Source organism: Myotis davidii, unplaced genomic scaffold (assembly GCF_000327345.1).
Source record: "Myotis davidii unplaced genomic scaffold, ASM32734v1 scaffold93, whole genome shotgun sequence".
NCBI classification, from domain to species: domain Eukaryota; kingdom Metazoa; phylum Chordata; class Mammalia; order Chiroptera; family Vespertilionidae; genus Myotis; species Myotis davidii.
The window spans coordinates 11,650,305-11,674,870 of NW_006292095.1; the positions used below are offsets into that span (position 1 = coordinate 11,650,305).

Consider the following 24,566-nt stretch of genomic DNA (forward strand, 5'->3'; position numbering starts at 1 on the left):
CCCCTGAGTGCTCCCGGCCTGCCAGAGGTATGTCTGATCGCCATCTTAGGCCCGATCCCCCCCGGGGAGCTGGCCTAAGCCAGCAGGTAGTTATCTCCTGAGGGGTCCCAGACTGCTAGAGGGCACAGGCCGGGCTGAGGGACCCCCCTTCCCCCCGAGTGCACAAATTTTTGTGCACCGGGCCTCTAGTATATATATAATCACCCAGCACCCATTCCCACTCACCTGAAGCACTAGGACAGCAGCAATGCCACTGAGGCCACTTAGTGTGTTTCTTCCTGATCCTCCGATTCCCTTGCCACTCGACCATACGAATATATTTCAAGCTACTGCTGCAGTTATAATCTACCCTACCCTATTAAGATTTTACTTGTAGAGACAAAAAAAGTACCTTTAAACGTAGATTGTTAGAATTTTAAAAGATTCAAAAGTGTCATTTTTGTAATTTGGCCTCTAAATCAAATTTAACAACGAATCACACACACAGCAAAATGACGTAGTTATTTTCTATACATCAACTATAAACTCAGAATGCAAGAAACTTGTACTCTTTGGATATGAGTGTAGGAGAAACCACAGTTAGGAGGAGAGTGGCTAAGCAGAACTAAAATGAACTCCTAAGTTTTACCACCTACTTTTTAACACTATGGTCTCTTTCTACTAGAAATTCTTTTCTCAAAGAGAGCACAGTTGGCACGGGTACTAATTACCCTCACTAGCAGAAATGTCATGCTTGACAAAATAGAGACTGTTTTCGTAGAAGTGATTCCCTAATGAAAAATAAAAAAAAGACATTTTCAAGGCCTTATTATTATAAAATGAATATACATAAGGATAAAGATTTTATACAATACATCCCAACATAAGTAGGCAAGAAAACTTGCTCCAAGGGATTTCTGCAATATAGTAAGACATGCAGCACTCAGCAAGATATTCCTTAAAGATGTGAAGTGATTAGATATATAATTAAACCTAAAGCACTTGAAGAGTTCCCTAATGCAGAGTTTCTGCATTTCGACCTTCTTGTAATCCCAAGTAACATCTGAAGTATGGTCTATGAAAGTTGAAAATTAGAATATGGTATGACCTTTTGGCTACCAAGGTTTGGCAAGATCAGAGGACGATGCTGTGGGCCACTAAAAGCCATAGGGAGCCAGGCATGTGCCCACACTTTCTTAAAGGAGAAAAAGGTTCCATATAAACTTTATTAGAGATACCAGGAGTCTTTTACTAGTGTGACTCTATGGGCTCTTAAATATTCCAATTGTATATTATGGTAATTATTACTAACTGATAAAAAAACACCTATATAATAAAAGCCTAATATGCTAAGTGTCCAGTCATCCATTCAACCAATCAAAGCGTAATATGCTAATGATATGCTAAGGCCACTCACGTCCCTCCCCAGCCCCGATCGTGCACTGGTGGGGTCCCTCGGCCTGGCCTGAGCCCTTTTGTAATCCGGGACTCCTCAGGGGATGTTTGAGAGCTGATTTTGGCCCGATCCCGCAGGCCAGGCCCAGGGACCCCACTGGTGCACAAATTTGTGCACCGGCCTCTAATCCTATCTAATAAAGTGGGAATATGCTAATTGACTGCTGCCCCCTCAAAGATGGTGGCACCCAGTCCCCTCAGCCCTGCCAGGGTGGCAGCTGCCCAGGGCCAGCCAGAGGCGCAGGCAAGCCTCGGATGGCGGCTGCCTAGCTGCCCAGGGCCGCCTGAGGCTCAGGTAACCAAGGCCAGCCGAGGCTTGCGCTGCCGGCAGTGGCAGCAGCAGAGGTGTGATGGGGCGTTGCCTTCCCCTGATCACTGGGTCTCCTCCCCCCCCTCTCCCGGATTGTGAGAGGGAGTAGGCTGGGCTGAGGGAAGCCCCCTCCAGTGCGTGAATTTTCATGCACTGGGCCTCTAGTAAATTATAAAATGCATTATAATCTTAAAATGTTAAGAGCTGAAAGGTATCTTAGAGTTAATGTGGCCGAAACTGTTATTTTTTAGGCTAAAAAAAATTCAGAACTCAGAGATAAAATAAAATTTGCCATGATCACATAGCTAATAACAATATTAACTCAAAATGGTCTTTAACTTTCAAGTTCCTGCTTTTTCCCATAACACCACAATCCCAAAAGATGCAATTAGACATATCTAAAATAATGTTTGGGGTCTTATTTTGAAATTAGATTCCCGGTGCATGAAATTCATGCACTGAGGGCGGGGGGGTCCCTCAGCTGGCCTGCACCCTCTCCAATCTGGGACCTCGTGGGGGATGTCCGACTGCTGGTTTAAGCCTGATCCCACTAAACCAGCAGTCGGATATCTCTCTTGAAATCTGGAACTGCTGGCTCCTAACCACTTGCCTGTATGCCTGTCTGATCACCCCTAACCTCTCTGCCTGCCTGCCTGATCGCCCCTATCCGCCTCTGCCTGCTGGGGTGATTGCCCCTAACCACCTCTAACTGCCACCCTGATTGTCCCTAACTTGTTCCCCTCCAGTCCTGATCTCCCCTAACTTGCTCCCCTGCTGGCCTGATAGACCCTAACCTGTTCTCCTCCAGGCCTGATCACCCCTAACTGCTCCACTGCCTGCCTGATCACCCCAAACCATCTCTGCCTCAGCCTCTGCCACCATGGTTTTGTCTGGAAGGACGTCTGGAATGAAGTCCAGAAGACGTCCAGTCTATCTGACCTAATTAGCATATTACCCTTTTATTAGTATAGATCTTCACTATTTTCCCAAGGAGCTATGAAAGAACCACTTTCAGTAACCCACCTGAGAAATGATGCAACAGATAATAAGCATTGATTGAATTACATTTTCTCAGACTAGAGGTAATTTAGTTATCTATTATTAGATAACAAACCACCTTCCAAATTACCTGGGCAGTATTACCCTAGGGTGCTAGGATGGCTTATGTCACCTGGAGGCTGAACTCGGAGTTCAAGCAGAGGCCAGGATGTCTGGGACCCCTGGCTGGTTAGGTTCACTGAGAAGCCTAACTGAGCTCAGGTGGGTCTCTGGTTAGAGGCCTTAGTTCTCCATATGGACTTCTCCACATGGCTGCTTGGGCTGCCTCATGGCATGGCAGCTGGGTTCCAAGATAGAGCATTCCAAAAGCAAGAAACTGGCAGCCGCTACACCAATTCAGGGGCTAGTCCTGGAAATGGCATAGCAACACTTCTGCTTTATTTTATTCATCAAAGCAGCCCTGGGCTTAGTCAGAGTCTGTGTAGGAGAGGACTAGATAAGGGCATAAATAATGAGAGGTGCAATTCATTGAGGGGTCTTCAAAATAACAATCTATCATAGAAAGACTGTTAAAATGCTGGTCAAACATGATATTCAAGGAAGATTTACACTGAAGGAGAGAGCTGTTAACCAATAATACTGTATTACAATATGACAAATGTATATAAACCTAAGTTTAAATATAAATACAAAAAGTTACCTAATCCCATATGTTCTTTGTGCTTCATGGATGTGCTTTGGAATTTAAATGGATACCAAAGCATTATTTTCAGCCAGATATTAATTTTAATATGTTCTTATTAAAAATATATAGTTCAAGAACATATTTCTGAATTTATAAGCTGCTAATTTAAACAAATTTATTAATTCAATGAGATGTTGGGTGTTGAGGGGACAATGGCCAAGCTCCAAAATAATTAATTCAATTACATGCTTTGTAAATTACCTGCTAACCTCATTTTATCCAAATGCTACCTGGGACTGAGCTTAGATAATAAAGACAGTTTAAGTGGGGAACACTAGAGTACTCAAAAGTATGTAGGTGTCCATTACAAATATGTTCAAAAGCTTCAAAAATGTATCAAGGGAGTAGGAACTTAATTTACTGAGGTTCTACCATGTGCTACAAATTGTATACAATAATCACATTATTTTACTTAATCCTCTCAAATGCTTTGTGGAATGGGATGATTATTCCCATATGAATGAATACACTGAAAACTGTACAGGCACAGTCACATACTTAGAAAATAAAAGAGCAGAGAATAGAACCCAATCTGTCTGACCTCAGAGCCTATTTGCTCTTTTAATTACATCACACAATCTTTTATGATGCCTTCAAGGGATGGTACTAAATTTTACTTTATTTCTAATTGATCTATATTTTAAAAAGTGTTTAAACACTTTACTTTTTTTCTGCTTCCACAGTCTTATAAATTATTAACTATTTTATGGAAGCAAAGATTTACACAGTAGAAATATGACATTTTAAAAAAACCCTTCAGTTAATCTTTCTGAATTTAAATCATGTTCTTCCATTTGCCTGTTAATCTAAATTTGTGGTTTCTTACAGAAGAGCATACATGTCTAAATACTAATGCTTTGAAAATAAAAGGGCCAGAAAACAAACCTCACCTTAAATCTACACTTTATAATTGTATTACAGGCAAAAGGAATCATACATTTTTTAGTGTGTTAGCGTCAACGTATTGGATAATGTCTTAATCATTCTATCAATTTTTAAACTCCCTGTAAACCAATACCACTAAACACATTTTTATCTCCCATGACATTTTATAGAGTAACCTACATATGTAAGTACTGAATGTTGGTTAAATGAGTGAAAAGAGCAGAAAAAAATATGAAATACCAGAAATTACATTTAATACTTTATAAAAATAAAGTTCCAACCAAATGTCAGTTACATTCAATATTTATTGAGATACAATCATAGCAACAGGAGGCATTGCAAAGATACATAGTACTCCTATTTAGGAGTATGTACAGTAATGCCCAACTCCAACCTCCTCACTGTTATAATTCTGATAAATTCAGAATATTTATTCTGAAAGAGGATAAAGGCAGCCAGGAAAGGAAAATAACAAGACAGGGACCTAAATGAATTCTGAAGAAGGTTCAATGTTAAGATAATTTGAGATGTATTCAAATATTAACAAGAGACCACCACGTCCTGAAATTTACATATCAATCAAGGCCAGAACATATGTATAATTGCTAATAAAACATCTGATAGAGCAGAGCCAGTGTGGCTTGGTGATTGACCATCAACCTATGCACCGGAGGTAACGGTTTGAGTCCTGGTCAGGGCACATGCCTGGGTTTCCGGTATGTAGTGGGCATGAAGGAGGCAGCTGGTCAATGATTCTCTCTTATTATTGATGTTTCTCTCTCTCTCCCCCCTCTCCCTTCCTTTCTGAAATCAATAAAAATATATTCAAAAACAAATAAACAAAAAACATCTGAGAGAAAATATTGTAAAGGAAGATTAAATGAAAACAAATTTAAGTTTGAAAATACAATCTGTCTTAAGGATCTGGTTGTATTTCACTGCAATTTAAAATAATTGTGGAATGTTGTACCTAATCATTCTGGACAAAAGACACAAAAAGAATAAATTTTATCTGTGCCCCCATGTTCCTAAAGTGACCATCATTAAAACATGTATAAAATTCTATAAAAGTATCATTGCAGAACAAAGTTTTTTTAAAAAAAAATCTGCCTTTGCTCTTTAGGGAAAAATAAACAACTGCAAATTTCTAAAGTAGTCAAGTTCCACTTGATTTACATGTAAAATAAAAGAATAATATAAAAATATAAATTACTTAAAATCTTAATGATACTTTACTATTTTCAGAATTCTATAGGTTAGAAAAACAAATGTGTATGGGAAGTAAAAATATTAACATTCACATATTAACTAATTAGGTAATCATGAAGTTACAGAATAGAATTAGGAGACTATGTAAAATTTACACTGTCATTGTATAATCCCACGCATTACATTAGAAAGGAATGCTGAAGTCTAAAACCCCCACACATATCTAGGCAAATTCTCCACCTACTACTTAATGTATAAGGAACAATTCTTTTCTAAAAACATTACAAAATTGACATTTCCATGGGCTTTTAAATTTGCAAACCAGGAATCATAGTAAAAACAGAGACAGTCAGGGACTCAGTTAAGCATTAATATAGTTATTTAGAAACGCTCTAAAAATGAATCTGATTCTGCACTGTGTTCTAAAATGTAAATTCAAGAAATAAAGCTATATATCTGACTAACTTACTATATGTGTATAGTTCATTTATCCTCTTCATATAAAACCTGAGTTCCTAATTCCAGATAAATACATGCAAATGGATTGAAAAAATATTAAATATATAAATCAGACTTGTAATTTAATAGGTAGATTTGCTTACACATTTTTATTGACATCAATAATGAGAAAACAAAAGATAATGTCATAACTAAGGGAACTTATCCCAAACTCCATTAGCACCCAGAATATTTACTGCTTTGTGGCTTTGCTGCAACTGGTATATTTAGTAAGAACTACTTTGGGCCATAAAAAAGGGTAATATCTAAATATAAACATTATTCAATTTTAATTATGAAATTTTATTTGCATTTTGCATATCAATGGAAAATTTTAAATGATTTTTGTTATGTGCAGAAATGCACTAAAACCTAATAAATGCTTAATACTTTCTAATTTGGGAAATTGGTAATCTAAAAAGAGTACATTTTGAAAAATTATTGCTTTATTTATGTTATGAATCATTCAGTAGAATATTTGTGACATGTTCTTTAAAATGTTCTAAACGTTAAAATACATGTCACCCTCTATAGTACAATTACTCAAAATAAATTAATAAAATAATATTAGTAATAATATATAATAGAAAATATAAAATCCTTATTCATATATTTCTGAATTAATTATCTAAATGATAAAGAGAACGGATGACTTTTTTCACTCAGAGCATAAAAGTGCTCATCAGAAAACATATTCATATCTTAAGGTCTTGCTACATGCAAAGTGCCTGGCTTGGTCTGATGCAAAATACAAAAGAGAGCTTATATCAGTGGAAGAAAAAGTCATGTATGAATAACTACAATTCAATAACTCTGGTAAAAGCCATTGAGTAATTCAGAAAAGGAGCCATAGGAATTTGGTTTTAGCTAAAAGGAATGAGGGAAGTATATCCTCTTTTGATAAGAAGGAAAGATAAAGGAGCTCTATATATATTTGTGTAGGGGGTGAGGCAGGGAGAAGAAGTAATTTGTTAATTATTAGTGTTCATGCTCCTTAATTATTAGGATTGCTGAGCTCAAAATGGGCTGTCAAGGTATAAGGGTAAAGATGGAAGAGTAAGGCTGGGATGGAAATCAACTCCTGCCGCAGTAATCACACATAAATTCTGCAATATTAAAATGGCTATGGAAAACTGAAGTATGCTGGGTTCTATAAAGAGCTCTGTCTAAAGATATTGCCACACTTAACCATTGATAAAAATGCCCTGTCCTGCACTGTGATAAAAGTCACGTTATCTACTGAGAGGATCCAAACAAAATTTGGAGCTTTAAAGTAACTCAAGAATGTTAAAATCCTCAAAGCAACCTCAAAATTTAAGGGGAAATAAGCAGTTATCATGTTTAAAATCTCCACAAAGCTATTAATAGTACTTAGTAAATCTCTGCTAGTTTAGGGTTTTATATATACATAATTTAATCTTACATGAAAGTAGAAGTCTCTCCTCAAATTATCCAGATAAGTGGAACACTCATTAGGCCATGTGAAATAATATGCAAGCTGTCTACAATAACAAACAACACACATTCCGAGGATTCAGTCCGTGCCACTATTCTATGGATTTCTTTAGAATGGAAAAAAAGTGTGGAAGCAGTCAAGGAAAACTGAATAATTCTAATCTATAAAATCATCACTCAGAAAAATAATTTTTAAAGGCAAAATATGTATTATTTCTAAGGTACACCATCATCCTCATAGTTTTCATAGCGTATTTCAAAATAAATAATCTCAAAGGAATTAATTCTTTAAGTTTTAGGCACAAGATGATTTCCCTCAATATTTGCAGTGTAATGTTAAATATATTTTAGGTTTTTAAAACATAAAAGCAATCTTTTAACATTAAAAAATTAACTGCCATTTAAAGAAAGACTTTATAGTGTCAATATACCATGTTAAAAACTTAGCCAATAAAAAAAAAAATAAACAAAAAGCAGGGCTGTCACAGAGATCTAAAGAAAATCATTAGCAACATTTTCTCAGCTTTAAATTGAAAAAGTATTGGTATCTAGTAAACAAATCTTCTTCTGCCAAATAAGAAATAAAAAATGCATATATCCTAACAAAAATGGGTAAATAGGATATAAACAGATATTTCCAGTTTCCATGATCATACACAGAAAATAATGTTATTATAATTTTAATCACCTACAAAACTGCAGTTCCATTTAACAAACAACTTTCAGTGTCTGACATTTAAAGAGACAGGCTTAAGATCCATGTTTCACCAGCTCAATGAATATGTCACAACTGCCAATAACAGATACAGCAGCATCTCATCTTACAGTGAAAAGATGCCAGAAAATACGACTATATATGCATACATATATATGCCAACTTCAAACATTTTAACTGTAAAGCAAAAAGAAATTACTGAAGGGGAAGATTATATTTTAAATAACTTACCTTTCGTCCATCACTTGCATGGCAATTCACATTGAGAGGAGTAAGTAAAGCCATTAGTTTTTCCTCATTACCGCTCCTATAAAAAGGTATGTTATTCTTTTAAAATTATAGACCTTCTTATGTATATTTATAGATGTTTTTTACAAGAAGGAAAATAGTATGGGTTTGCTTCAATTTCTTTTATATGGTTTTAAATGACTCTCTTTTGCTATATTCAATTCAATTAATATATTCCTAATGAATTCCTGTTAATCACCATGTAGTGGTACAGCTTGGAAGATCTAGCTTTCTACATTTTTAATGTTTTATTTGTCTGCAGAAAGTCACCTTCCTAATTACAAGCAAACTTTATTCTGATAAGTGATCTAAAACACAGGAGTTAAAATATATACAAAATGCAGTAAAAAGCTAATCAATTAAATTATAAATGAACAAGAACAAAAGAAAATGAACGAGAATTTTAACATTTACTTTATGCCCCTCATTCAAGCTTTTGAAAATTAGAAAAAATTTTAAAGAAAAATGAAGGTATAGATATTTAAATACTCTGAGAATATCATTGGAAAAGCCGGACAACTAAGGTTTGCAGGTACCTTCGATATGTTCCAAATACAATTAACCTTACAATCATCACCAGACTGAGAGACTGCCTCATTTAATACACCTAATCATGTAAAGTAAAATACACAAAAATTTACTAAAAGGTCTTATCTGCATTATTGCATAAAATCAAGCAAGACAATACCATGTTATAATTTTTATAGTCCTCCACCTGCCCACCCCCTATTCTCCCTTAAATGCATTATACTCACTTAAAATGAATGGAATCACTTACCTAGCAGCTTCTAGGAGTTCGTCTTTCTTGTATTCACCTAGATGATTACAAAATATCATGCTGTTAGCATTTGGCAGAAGACAGATTAAGAAATGCAGTAGGCAGCAAATAGAGAATTAAATAGAGAAGAACAGAAAAAGATAGTCCACACCCCGCTGGGTGATGGAGCCGTGACGTTAGCCAGCTTGTGAAGGCAGCATCACCAGTGCCTTGGAGACGGGCAGCAAATTGACGCAGCTTCTTGTCCAATCCTCAGATGAAGTAGCTTTCTTCAGACAACCAATGAATGCTAAATCTCATGTCCAGAAACACATTCCCTCTGATAACAGCATGCCAGCTGAAGACAATACGCCCTTCCCCCCCTTTTCTATTCAGCCTGTCACAGTATACTTGTGAAGCATAATACATTCTGAGACAAAAGCAAAATAATGTGGCTCTTTAAAGGTACACATTACTTGTCTTTAAAAAATTCAGTTTTTTGGTAAAGACATGGAAAGTTAAAAAACACACAATAATTGCCATTGCTGAGTTTTATAGCAGCAGAAAAAAAATCAGAACCTTGAAGCCTTTGCCTGGATAGGGTAGGTCTGTAGACTAGAAATACATGAACTATGTACCAAATGCTATGAACCTCTTGGAGGCAGCGCTCCAAAAACCAAAACAGGGAATACCTTTCTAAATGACAATAATTTTCTAACATGCTATAATCTTTATACTTTATACAAATCCAGTACCAAGTTGTAACAAACAATAAACCTTAAAAATATTTTTAAAAAGCAGGCTGGGGTCTCTGTGAATGAGCAGATATCTAACTATTGAGATGTGAATACACTTTTTTCATTCTATTTTTTAATATATCACAGACTAAAAAGAAGTATATAATTTAAGACCTCCAATGCAAACTTCCTAGGGTATTCAAGATTTAACAAACACGTTTCTTTTGAAAGCTTAATTAAAGATAAGAAATTTTAATAATATAGCGTCTGTTCATTCAATAGAGAAAAAGAATAGCCAGGACTATTATTCAGCTTTAATAATACATGGACTCAGTTTGCTATATCACTGAAGAAATACTTATGTTTAATGCTATGAAGAAATAAGCTTAAATTATTTTTATAATCTTACTGTAAATATAGATTTCTTTGCATTTTGTTTCTGTTTTGCTACAGAATGCAGACTATTGATGCAAACACTATAAAGACACTTCAGGACCACCAAGCACATGTTTAAGTTCTATAACCCATCATTGGTAAATATTCTTTTAGTTTAGACTCAGTCTTGCTTCTCAAATTAAGATTACATTAAAATCTAAGAACTGTGAAAAGTTATTTTCTAATAAGGAAATCATTTTTAAAAATCTATTCTTCCCTAAGGAAATTTTATATGCCAATAAAATCACAGGTTCAACAATAAACATAGATAAGCTAGAATGCATGATTCCTGATAAGAGTTGGCCTTTCCTATTTCCCATATTTTGCACTCCAGATTCTTTAATTGATTCCCAGTTTAAGATTTGTATTATTATATCTCTCGCCAATAAAGCTGTTGACTTCCCAAAACCAAACACCTATCTTTACTAAACATTTTAGTTGGCAATTCGGAAGTTGGTGAGTTAATCATAACCTCAAATATCTTAAATATCAAGAGCAAAGAAAATCACATTATGGAATTATCTATAGAAGTCTTTCTGTCAATGGACATTTATTTGAAAGGCCTATATGCCAGATTCAAAACCAAGAGAGATGCTATCATCTCTGCAGTCAAGGAATTATTAGTCTATCAAATGAGACAGATGAGTAAACAAATGATTACAGTAGAGTATAAAAAGAATCGTATGAAGTTCTATAAAGAGCGTAAAGACTAGTCTAAGTGGGAATTAATAAAAGGCAGGTAATTATAGTTCAAGGAAGATTTCTTGGAAGATGGGAAACTTGCACAGAGTTTTGAAGGAAGACAGGTGATCCTCAGGTAAAGAAGGCTGAGGGAGAAGGAAAATGGTAGCTCTGCAAGCCTGAAACAAAGGACTTGCAGGGGAATGGGTAAGAATGAGGCAGAGAAGAATCAGAAAGATCATGAATGACCCTCTAAGAACTCTGAACATTATTTCAAAAACAATGAGGAAATATTAAAATATTTTAACAAGGGGAGTACAAAGTATATTTAAAGATCTGCAAGTTTTGTGATTACGTAAACTATTTCTATGCTCTACTCCAGTGAACTTTAGTTGGGAAGAAAAGTGGCCCAAAGCAAAGAGGAGGTGGACAGAGTAGGACAATGAATTTTGACATAGTTTATATTTTTGAGTAAGTATAAATTCCCTTATATACAGTAAAAACATTAAAATTGGGGACTGAAAGTAGCTACTATTGAAATCTATGTCATAGTAAAATGTGACACCAATAAGCTAGGTAGTAAAACTGCAAAGTATTTGGGATCTTCAAAGCTAAAAATCAGTCTACCTACAGTTTTTTCCAAAAGGCACATTTTTGCAAAAATGTTATTCCCTCATAGATAAGCTGATAATAAGCCAAAGTGTTCAAAAGAAAACATTTACATATATCTGACAGAGTCGGACATAGGTGTTACAAATGGCTTTCTACTCTTACTGTTAGGGAGCCTAGTACTTTAATCAGCTTTGCTGCAATACATTCCAACATCCACTATCTGGTGCCCAAGGACTACAATCCATAAACAGTCTAAGCTATTTTTCAAAAGCTACATCGCAGCTACAACCAACATAATGAATACAGGAGGTCCTTTATGCACTCTGACAACAAATCTAAACTACTTATTTAACAAACCACAGGTTCTGTTCCATTTTAGCTGAAAATCTGAAAATATTCTGGCTGAGACTATGGTGCTCTATGGAGCATTTATATTCTTTAATAACATTCAGATAAAGGCTAGCAATAGATCAGTCAGGAACAAAACTAGACAATTATAATCAAGATAATAGCAGCCAGGAAAGGAGAAAATAGATGGCTTAAAATATTTTTCTTTGATTAGAATAAAGCAAGTGGGATAAAAAAATAAGCAAGCAAAAAGTATATTTTCCAAAGTCTGAATTTTTATTATTAGTAAACTAATAATAGGATACATGTAAAGATAAGCATGTGCGTGCGTGCACACACACACTCACACACACACACACACACAGGGATATAAGTTAATGTGTTAAAAAGGTATGTTATCAGAAAGAAGGTTAAAAATAAAGGCTAAAACATAAAGATTAAAAATAAAACTCCCCTTGTATTTCTCTGAAGTAGAAGACAAATTACTTTTTGAATAAAAATGAAGAACACCTACATCAATAAATAGAAGTCATGATTATTGACATCTCAATTTTAACATTTTAAGGGGCTTCTGACCCTTTTTTCAGCAACTGACAGGGTCAAAGTAGACTTGATTTTGTAAAAATGAGTTCATTTGGCTTTGTTGAGATGGAAGAGCACGGAAAGATTATGATCATGAAATCACAAGTTCTTAAAGCAGTAAGGAACTAAAAAGAATTATGACCTTTCTTTTCTCTGCTTTGAAACCATGCATAATACATGCCTATCAGTAACATCTCTTGTTATATGGCATGAGGGGGGAGTAGTTTGAAAGTCACCTTTCTCCTGTCACCTCACCCCCAATTTCAGTCACTCTCCTAAGGGACCATCTGCAACAGATTCATTTACAGTTAATGAAACTGACACTAAGGCAGTTAAGTGAACTGTCTAAGGTTTCATGAGTGTTATTCACTATCTGTTAGGCCCTGAACATGGCTAATATATGAGTAAAAATGAAACAAATCTGAGCTTTCAAAGAAGCAATGTAAACAAAAGAGTAACAAAACAATAATAGCAAAACAATTTTAAAAAGCAATCCCAATAACTAGTTTTAAACAGATAAAACATATTTATATAATATAAGCCAAATATTTTCATCAAAACTATATTAAAGCATTGGAGCTTTCATATGAGCTTGTAAACATGGGCAAAAAAAGAAAAGTAATTTTAGTTAATATTTTGGGCCAAGGGACTAAGAATGAAGAAAATCCATCCCGAGACTATTCAAATGACCAATGCATTTTGCATTCCCCATAACATGCTTTAATTCCTCATGCTTTAGGTATCTCAAGGGAAGAGCTATGTATAGACTTCAATCAAGAAACAGATTCATAGATACAGAGAACATTTTGACAGTTGCCAGATGGGAGGAGAGTTGGGGGTGGGGTGGGGTGGTGAAAAAGGTGAAGGGAGTAAGAAGTACAAAGTGGTAGTTACAAAATAGTCATGGGGATGTAAAGTATAGCATAGGGAATATAGTCAATAATATTATAACTACATTCAGATGGGTACTAGATTTATTGGGGTGATCACTTTGTAAGTTATATAAATATCTAAACACTGGGTTATAAACTAATACAATATTGTCGTCAGCTGTAACTGAAAAATAGAAGAATATTATAAAACAAAACCTGTTATCAAGGACTTTATGTTGCCAAGTATTAAGTAGTACCATGAGTTGATAATTTTCATACAAATATTTTTTCATCAAGATACTGGCAAATATAAGAGTTGAATTGATTCTTGTAACTAAACTGACAGCCTATAGGTAAAATAAAATATTAATTTAGGCGATATATTCCATGTTTTCACTAATAGTTTGAAAATTTGGAACCAGCTATGTAGTGATAGAAGGAATTTCACTAAAGCACCAGGGGATAATCTAATCTCAAGAAGTTAAAGCTATGTCTTCCACCAAGATCAATTTCAGATTAACTGATATTCTACTATATATAAATGATGATCTAAGAATTATTGAATTATTTTTTCTCCCTATAATCTTTCATGAATATTTTCAGGACAATAGGGGGCAAATTACAGTTATCAGCATTCTCAATGCATTTTTCTTACTTCTGCATCCTGTCACTCTTCTTATTCATTTTGCTACTTGCTTCAAAGTCTAGAATTATGATCAGACTAAACACTCAACAGTCATTCTAAACATTGAATAATTTGGGGCTTTCAAAATCTAGGCTTGAGCAGAGTATTTTCCTGGTGGAGATCCTTTCCTTCTCTTGCCTCCTACAACTTTGACCTTTTTAATTAGCCAGTACTAGGTAACATTAAACATAACCTGTGTGCTGGGGTCCAACCCCAGCAGGTCCAGGGGTCCCGAAAGGTGTGGACAGAGTCGGCGAAGAAGGAATGACACGGAGACAGCATTCAGTTGATCAGCAGCCTTGCCAGGATCTCTAGCCACAATCTCCAGCCAAGTTCTGTGTCCATGTTCTCTTGCTTTCCAAAGGTTAGGGCATTTCTTATATCCATTCCAGGGAGTAAAGATTATGTAGCTTAAGCATGATTGTTCGTAGTTAAAGCGATTAATTACCCGCCTGGCACTTAGTGAAGGGGTTTTATTCCCTCCCTAACTTCAGGGGAAAATCTCTACCTGGGGAAACAACCTTTCTCGGAGAGGTGACCTTGGTTAAAACACATAGTGCCAAGAAGGTGAGCAAACATATTAAGAACAGTATGCCATATATGCCAGGTCCCTTGAAACAGCGAGGATGGACCGGCTCCCAGCACCTGTGCTATAATGTTATCATAACAAAGTATGCTGTCTAATACAGTATCCACCACTCTCACATGGCTACTTACTTTTAAGTGAACCATAAAAAAATATTTTAAAAATACAAATTCTGTTCCTCGGTTGAACTAACCAGATTTCAGGTTTTTTAATAGGAACAGGTGGCTAGTGCCCACCACACTGGACAGACAGAATGTCAGACAGACGGTTGAAATTTTTTTTGGACCATGCTACTCCACAGTGTGTTTAATGACAATTTAAGAAGTCATCTTATACTCTAATAAACTACTTTTCATATATTCTTACTCTTAAAATTGTTACTGCCAAAACTCTATAAACTTTCTCCCCCTAACTGAATACCAAACAACTTACTCATCAGTATAAAATACAGGGGGAAACACTGGACTGTGTGATAAAAGATCTGGAGCATGTGCTAGCTCTGCCATCAATTTCCTGGTGTGACCTCGGGGAGAGTCACTTTAGCTTCCTGGAAGCCTCCATTTTATTGTCATTTGGAAAAATGAGGTGGAGGGTTAAATGACCTCTGAAGTTTCAGATCTAAAACTCTTACCCTGTATTTGATTCTCAATATTGCTCAGATCTTTTTCTAAGACAAATTTAATGATGCCTGAACAATTTAAGGGAAAACAAAATTATCTTGGGAAAAATCTCTAGTAACTATTATAGGAAGTAGTATTATAGTAGTGGAATTATAGGGTAAGCATTAAGCAATTTTATCTAAACAGCACTATTTTCTATTGTGTTGGTAAATTAAAAAAAAAGTTCACCTAAGTATGGAAGTAGACATAAACCAGGAAGATTATTATTTAAGAAGAATTTTCCAATTCATTAGGAAAATGGAGATGTGTGCCAATCCCTGAAGGACAGCTGAAAATCATTTTTTCAAAGAAAAAAAAGGAAAAAAAGAAAAAAAAGGACACGCCCCCAATATAATTATACTATCCTGTGCCACAATATTTAAATAATAAAAATTAAAACATTCAGAAAACACAATACAACATTCAAACATAACAAAACTCTGAAAAAAAACAATGTAATCAATATATGATTATTAGCAACCAGTTTCTTGGTATGCAATGACATGACTTTGCTTAGCCCCAGTAACGTCTAAGATACATATCCCATTTATAAACACTTATCAGGGTTTCAAATGATTTATACCTGTTTCTGATATTCTGTTAACTGTATTTGAAATGTAACTTGACTTTTTGCTGAAATTTATTTTTCTGTTAAAATGTAAGTATTAAAATTTGGAACATCAATATAAATACACACTGGCTGAAAAACTTTTAAGATATATACATTCTCTAAAGTTGGATATTAAAAGCCAAGAGGCATGTTCCTCCAGGACGCTGTTAACCAATGAGACATTTGGCAAAGTGTGTCTACCAGTATATTGGGGGACAGCACACATATAAAACTATCATGTGCTGAAAGGTTACAAAACTTAGCAAACACTGTCACTAAAGTGGGAGCAAATTCTCTGAGTGAGATAAGGGCGCTCCAAGGTATACGGAATTTAGTATGAGATCCAGAGCACAACTTCTGGACAGTTACTTGGTAGGATAGAGTGATGATGGGAGAGAGAAGGAAAGGGAAGGGAAGGGAAAAAGGAAAAAAGTCAGAGAGAAGGAGAGTAGTAAAATAAAGGCAGGAATGAGGTTAGGAAGGGAAAAGAATCCAGTAATAAAGTTTATGAGGTAGACACTGAGAAGGCTAGAGACTCAGGAGTGAGTAAAACGTAAGAATACTGAGCAATAATGATCAGAATAATGCCGAAATGAGGCTCTTCTCGGTAGGTAATCTAGGTTTTTAAAGATTCACGAGAGAAGGAGAGTAGTAAAATAAAGGCAGGAATGAGGTTAGGAAGGGAAAAGAATCCAGTAATAAAGTTTATGAGGTAGACACTGAGAAGGCTAGAGACTCAGGAGTGAGTAAAACGTAAGAATACTGAGCAATAATGATCAGAATAATGCCGAAATGAGGCTCTTCTCGGTAGGTAATCTAGGTTTTTAAAGATACATGCACTAATGATGAGAATTCACGGGTATTAAGGAACAGTGATGATTAATGATGACATATAGAGGCAGCACAAGCTTTCTATAAGACTACTCACTCAAATGCATATGCCAGGAAGTGACTGAGAATATGCTTGGATAATGTGTCAAGCACACCACTAATAACTTTTACTGAATTTTGTAGAAATGAACAACTTTACCCAAAGAAATACAGACCATGTCTAGTGCCTCTGAAGTCCTGGGCACGGGACCAAAAGACTTGGTAAATTCATCGTTTTTCTTGCTAACTTAAAAGAAATGGAAGTTTGAGGAAAAGGAGCAGCTGGCTATCCATGAAAGAACAAAATTAGTCTTGATCTTAGGATGCAAAATGATGACAATTGATGAGTATTAAAAGAAGAACATAAAAAATGAGGATCAGATATAATGCCTTGCAATTAGAGATAAAAAATGTCAACTGTTCAAATATATAAATCAAGATTAAAAATTAATTTAAGTAAGACTAGCCCAGATTAAACTACTCTGAAGCTGGTTTGACAGGAAGCTCAGTGAATCGATGTGACAAATTCACAAAAAGATAAAAGGAAACTTATGTTGTATCAGCAGAATAAAAAAACAAATGGGGTTATTTAGTCACAGTATAAAAGACTGAGGTGGTAAGAGGAGGTTATAATTATAGGAAGGGTTCTAACTTCTATTGTCAGTACTTCAGAGAAACTCTAAAAAAGAAAAATGCTTAGCCATATACAATGTAGTTCCAAAAAGAAGTGACATGTACTGTATTTGGCTTAACAAATGGGAGAAATATTTCTAACCATTTAAGTTATTCCATAAAGAACTAATTATGGCAGAGAGCTTGTAGGGCTATAGCACAGAAATGCCAGGTTGGAATATAGCATAGAATCCTTATGGGGTAATGGAGTAGATTAGTAACCTCTAAATCTAAGGTCCTTTCCAGATCCATGGTTATATAAGCGACTTTCAGGATACAGCTGTATACTTGTTAATTATAATAAATTTGGACTTAAGTTACACATGATGTGTTCTTTACTATCTACTCTTCATGAGATCCAACCACTGCTCTCCAAATTTAATTCACATATAAAATTATATATAAAAATCTTATTTGACAGGCACTTTACTTGAATGAACTAATTTAATCCTCAAATAATGCTTCTGTTCTATTATTACTTCCATTTTACAGATGAGAAAACTGAGCAATAGAAGGTCACAGAGTTAATGTATTAGGTTCCTTATGTTATTGTAACAAATTACTAGAAACTTAGTGGTTTAAAACACAAATTTATTCTATTACAATTATGGAGGTCAGAGGTTTAAAATGGATCAGCAGGGCTGTATTTCTTCTGAACACTCTAGGAGATAATCCATTTCCTTGCTTCTTCTAGCTTCAAAAGGGTGCCCACATTCCTTGGCTTGTGGCCCCTGCATCACTATGACCTCTGCTTCCACATCACATCTCTTCTCTGCCTGACCCTCTTTCATCCTTTCTATAAGGACCCTTGCGATTTTATTGGGGCTACCAGAGAACTTAAAATAATCTCCTCATCGCAAGACCCTTAACTCAATCACACCAGCAAAGTTCCTTTCACCTCATAAGACAACAGTCACAGGTGCTGGGTATTAGTGTATGGCCATCACAGGGGACCCATTATTGTGCCGATCACAGCTAGTATATGGCAGATGGGAGATGTTTCACCACAATAAATGCTGCTCTCAAACACTGCTCCTCTAGAGATGGAAAATAGAGTGACTATACCCTCTAACGTATTCCCTAAAAGCTGCTAGGAATAAAGAATTTTCTTCAATAGGGCATGTGAAATTTAACATCTAGGATTATAGACTGTAAAGCAACATATGGAATTCTACTTGGCATGACCTTTTTGGAGAATAAGCTGTTTAAAAAAATATGTGGTGAACATCCAAAGAAGGCAGCTACTCTATTTTTTGGTTAAGTTAGCAAAAATGGAGAAAACATTCTTTATCAATAAAAACACATTTGTGTACTCTGAAGAAAAAATCTGGTGAAATTCTGAGGACCCACATTCATATCTCCTTTCCATTGCAAAGGAATTTAATTTCTTATGAAATCATGTTTTTATAATGTAAGGAAGAGTCCATTTCTAGCTATTAGTACTAAGTTAGAACAAGGGAAAATATAAATCTAAGTAAAAAAGCACAGAGGACATGTGATTTTTGTCTGCCCCAATGCGACTACATCCTTCTTCTGGAAAGCGTTCTGTCCCCCATTTGGGGGAATTGCTCCTCCTTTTCTATGATTATGTCATTCTGGTAGATTTTCCAATCACAGAGTCCTGCTCCACCCCTGACCAATAATCACAGTCCAACCACAGACCAGTGAATGGTCAGTTCAGAGTTCTTCCTTGAGACTTTTCACGAAGAGCCTTCTTTTTACATTAGAAAAAATAATAAGAGCTTTAGTGTTGTATCCCCAGAGCTGCCAATAGCCATGCTCAACACAGAAGAACCTAAGAAATCAAAAACACACTGACAGAAAATGGAGAACAGAGAAGGAAAAGAGGAAGAACAAGAAGGGGGCAGGAGGGAGAAGGTGTAAGAGTGAGTGAGGGGAAGGGGACAGAGAAGGCAGCAGAGGAATGCTCAGGAAGTGGGACAAAAAGGCATCGGGTAGGTGGGTTAAAGAAACAGAAACAGTCAGATACATGATATAGTTTGAGTCTCTGGATCCAGCAGACTCTGATGTCAAATATATCTTTGCCTTTATGTGGTTGGTACCCTTAAACAATAAACTTCGTCAGTTAAATAATAGCAATTTGATTCATGAGTGTTTTGAGCAATTTGATTCATGAGTGTTTTGAGCAATTTGATTCAATGTGCTTTATTATATTCCCTATAATTCCTCCCACTTCACCTTAAATAAAACAATTATCATATTCAAACCAATCTTTAGCAGTGAAGCCTCCAACCTACTTTAAAACATGGCCTTAGGTAGATTCTAAATAATTTAACACTGATATAATTTAGTTCGTTTATTTGCTTCATATTGTTTTTTAAAAAAAATGTTTTTATTGATTTTAGAGATAGAGGAAGGGAGAGGGAGAGAGAGGGAAACATCCATCACCTGCCTCCTACATACCCATACGGGGGATTGAACCCTTAACCTGGGCAAGTGCCTTGACTGGGAATCGAGTCAGCAACCTCTCGGTGCATGGAACAACACAATCATATATACAACACAAGATAATAAGGACGGTGATAACAGCAATGCTTTTCAAACTTTAAAGCACTTGATTTGCTAACAATTATTTCTCCTATAAATCACCAGGGAGATAGAACTTCATTTTTCTTAACATCAGTGAAAGAATTTTAATTAAAAAAACTAACATTTAAGGAATCTCAGAAAACAGATTTCTCCATTCCTCTTTATACTAAAACAGCTTTTATGTAATGAAAATGGGGCGTGTCATTTGATCTTACTATCCTAAAAATTTTGCTGGGTCACTAGAATATTGTAATCACACTATGCGAAGAATAGAAATGGATGTATACATTCATAAAATAGTGGATAAAAGAGAAGGGCTTAAGTAATTTCCAAGAAAAAGTAAAAGCTTCTCAGAGGAAGGTAATGAGAAAAATCATGCAGATGAACTTTCCCTCTTTTCTACCAAAAGAAACAGAACCTTACAAAGAATAAATCTCTGTTTTCTCATTAGATAGAAAATCTCATGCAAAAGGAAAGATCTATGTATTGATAATAAGTTCCTATCATACAGATATTTGATATTTTTTACTATACTAGTTGGTGACCTATTGACTTGTAGCAGCTTCAAGTATATCCATGTGTCAACAATAAGACATAGTGAAAAATTTAAATTTGTTACTATATTTCATATATTTTGCTTTTTGTTAGTTTTTATCTTTAAATTTACTTTATATATAATGATTTCATGAAGTACATATAGATTTTCGCCTATTTTTATCAACTGTAGAAATGGACCAACCCTTCAATGTAGCAATCCTTATGAAACTTGACTAAAGATTAATATGCAAAAAAGTAGTATTTTAAAACATGAAGTTTGAGATAAATTAAAAATAAAATTAATCTAGGATTAGTACCATATTTAATATTGAGGAAGTTTAAGTTGGCCCTACTGATAATGGCAGTTTCTAAATAGACATGGACAAGGCCATAGAAAACAATGTCCCTCTACAACTCCGTACCACAGCTATATAAGTGACCCATAATCTTTTAGTAATAGAGTTAACTATTACTTTCTTAATAATGACTTCACAAGCCTGGCTTCAGGATCAGTTCTGCTAGTCACGGACTACCCAAGGCCTCTGTGTATGTACATGTGTATGTAGGTGTATATACCTCTACCAGCAGCTAGAGTAAACACTAAAGCACAAAATTCTACATTTGCAGATTGGGAGATCTTGCTTCTTTATTAGCAAGATATTAATTAACACCTTAGGAAAACTAAAGAAAGGACACTTTTGGAACTTGAGGTAAATAAGTTACTGCCTATTAGCATCTTCGGGAAAAAGTTCCAAGGTTATACAAGCTTTACCTTTAAAAAAAACAACCAGCAAACCAGTTCATGCACACAGGCAAGCACACTTTTACCCTTATTCTAGACAGTAAGTTTCCTGTGTTCACGTTTTGCATAATGATTCTGATCACTTGATGCCTCCTGCCTGATACAGAAGAAAGTGCTATCTATTTGGTAGAATGATGCTGTTGTTGAGAACAAGCTAGAGAAGAATCGTGTATTTTCTCCTTTTGCTTAGTTGTTCATTTCATTTATTTTGTGTCAAGCTTTTAGATGACCCAGAGCAACTGGAGAGTGAAATTGAATAAGATCATATAAGGCAATATTCTTTTGACAATGTCAAGCAAAAGTATGGAAAAAACAAATATTCTAAATGGAAAAACACACAAAAATGTTAGACTGAAAATACTAAGCCTCAAATGTTGGTAGAGAACAAACCAGGAGCAGTAAATGCTGAGTTCTTGCTTTAGTAACTTCTGCAGAGAATCAATTGCTCCTTCCTCTGTGCTTCATAACACTTCCTATATTGTATGAAAAATCATTTGTGGTTCTGTTCTTCTTTGCCCAACTTGAGCTCCTAGAAGTCAGAGGGACCATATTTTATATTCATTATTATATTTAAAAAAGAATACCTATTTCACTTTCCCATCCTGGAATAGCATATATTTCTTAAAAAGAATGTCTTATCTAGAGGAAAGTCCATTGTAATAACAGAGGACTATATTATATCTAGGCTTAGAACTAAGAATAAAAGTATCACAACATCACACAAGAAACTCCTGAAAGAAAAAAAAAGTTCCAGTAAGAATTTTAGAATCTATCTAATTGAATTACAGTGGGAAGAAAAAAATTTTTTAATAGCAATCAATAGACTAATTAAACATATAGCTATTTAGGTTATGCAAAAAGAACTTGTTATTTCTTCCTTTTCTCCAGGAGAATACTGGACTAATTGAAGTAGTGAGCTTTTATAATAATGAATAAAATTATATTTTTATACATAGCACATTTTATTTACCCATTCATCTCTTAATGGGCACACGGTTTGCTTCCACCTTTTGGCTCTTGTTAATATGCTACTATGAATATGAGTGTACAAATCTCTCGTACAGTTTTTGCTTTCAATTCTTTTGAATATATATCCAAAAGTTGAATTGCTGGATCACAGGAATTCTGTTTTTATTTTTGAGAAACCTCCATAGCGTTTTCCATAGCAGATATGTCATTTTACATTCTCACCAATAGTGCACAAAGGGTTCCAATTTCTCTACATCCTCACCAATATTTGTTATTTTTGTGTTTTGTTTTAATAGTAGCTATCCTAATGTGTGTGATGTAGTACCACCCAAAATTTCTATTTCTTTTTAAAACTATGGCTAATGAATAAATTTTTAATAAAAACTGACTTCCCAAGAGTCTGGGACTTCAAAATATGGGTAAAATGCAAACCTAGCTGAATAATTTCTCATTAAATTATTTTAATAAAGCAAAATTGGTTATTACTTGGTCTGTGTTTTCCTTTCACTGAGTTAAATTTATATGAAAATAGATAAAACATTCATATTTTCTTACTATTATGAGTATAGTATAGCTGCTTTATGACACCAGGGTATAAAGGAGTAAAGTACTAATACACTTTTAGTAAGACTGCTATTATAAGTCCTGCAACAGAGGTAAAATAATGAACTTTCTATGCTTTGATTTGAGTTTACTTGAATTTTTATGAGATTCTAAAGTATGTATGTTTATTTAGTAGTATTTTCTTTGAAGGTATAAACCAAGGTTCATATGCTAGAAAGAGTTACATTTTTAATAGAATTTATTGGGGTTACACTGGTTAATAAAATTATATAGATTTCAGGGGTACAATTCTATATTACATCGTCTGTATATTGTATTATGTGTTCACCACCCCAAGTCATGTCTCTTTCCATCACCATTTACTGCCTTATGACCTAGCAATTCCACTTCTGGGGATTTATACAAAGAAACCTGAAACACTAATTCAAAAGAGTTAACATATTTTTATTAAAGACACTATTAATTCATTAAAAAAACTAAAATATCTCCAGAAAAGACTTGATAAGAAATTAGGTCTGAAAAATTGTATTTTGATATTCCAAACTAATTAAACTGAGTCATATTTCAAGGAATAATATTAAAAGACTTATTTTATACATAAAAGAACAGTCTGACAAATTACACCTAAATAGTTCATGGCTGCTCATATTTATGAAGGATGACATTATTTTGGCCCATCTGCCACCATCTCAGATTATTTGTCACTAGCCCAAATAGCATATAGACACAACAAAACTGAAATTATGCTTCATAATTTCATAATTATGGAATTATGGAAGTCTTAATATGATAAAAGTAGACAATTATTTCAAATAAAATCACATTTCTAATTTGTGATTATAAAATAATACTTATACATTTTAGAGAAAGTTATCGTTAAGGGCAGTTAGCACTGTTTAAATACTGAAATGATTCTTCCTTTATATAATCTCTCATTCTGTGCTAGCAAAAGATACTATACATTCATTTTGAGTAAACATGACTTAATTGATAGAACCAACAATTTGTGTAATAGCTTCTGCAAATAATTATCCAGGAATAGTGACAAAGACTACCTAAGAGTGAGTTATTATAAAATTTCAGCAAGCTATTTTCAGATTCTTGACAGCTTAATGTTTTCTCATCCTAATAACCTTAAAAGATTTAAGCCAAACACTTCTATATCAAGTTTGTAAAGAATTATCTGTGGTTGTTGGAAATTTTTACCTTGGAATATAAGAAGACTTGGCAAGATTATTTGCCAAGGAATGAAACTAAAATAAAATTCATCCTCTGCTTTGTGTAAGGTGAATAGACTGAACTAAGAAACTGTCACATCTTACAGAAAACGACTTGTGGAGATATATCCTAGGGCATATGTTGAAACTAACAGTAATTCCAGAAATTATTTTAGAAAAGGCACATAATGTATCAATGTATCATCATAACTGACCACCAGGTGGCCCTGTGTATCATTATGACTGAGTTACAAAATAAATGTCTCTTTCTGTCTCTCCTTTG

The 24,566-nt window shown here is 34.7% G+C and overlaps 1 protein-coding gene across 1 annotated transcript in view; it reads right to left on the reverse strand.

Moving 5' to 3' along the window:
• The window catches only part of TNKS (tankyrase, TRF1-interacting ankyrin-related ADP-ribose polymerase), a 161,722-nt gene that overhangs the window by 71,502 nt on the left and 65,654 nt on the right, over nt 1-24,566 (reverse strand). Inside the window, exons 5-6 of the mRNA XM_006765657.2 lie at nt 9,317-9,353; nt 8,482-8,557 (exon numbers count right to left, since the gene is read on the reverse strand). Coding sequence (XP_006765720.1) covers nt 8,482-8,557; nt 9,317-9,353 — 113 coding nt within the window. The remainder of the gene's footprint in view (nt 1-8,481; nt 8,558-9,316; nt 9,354-24,566) is intronic.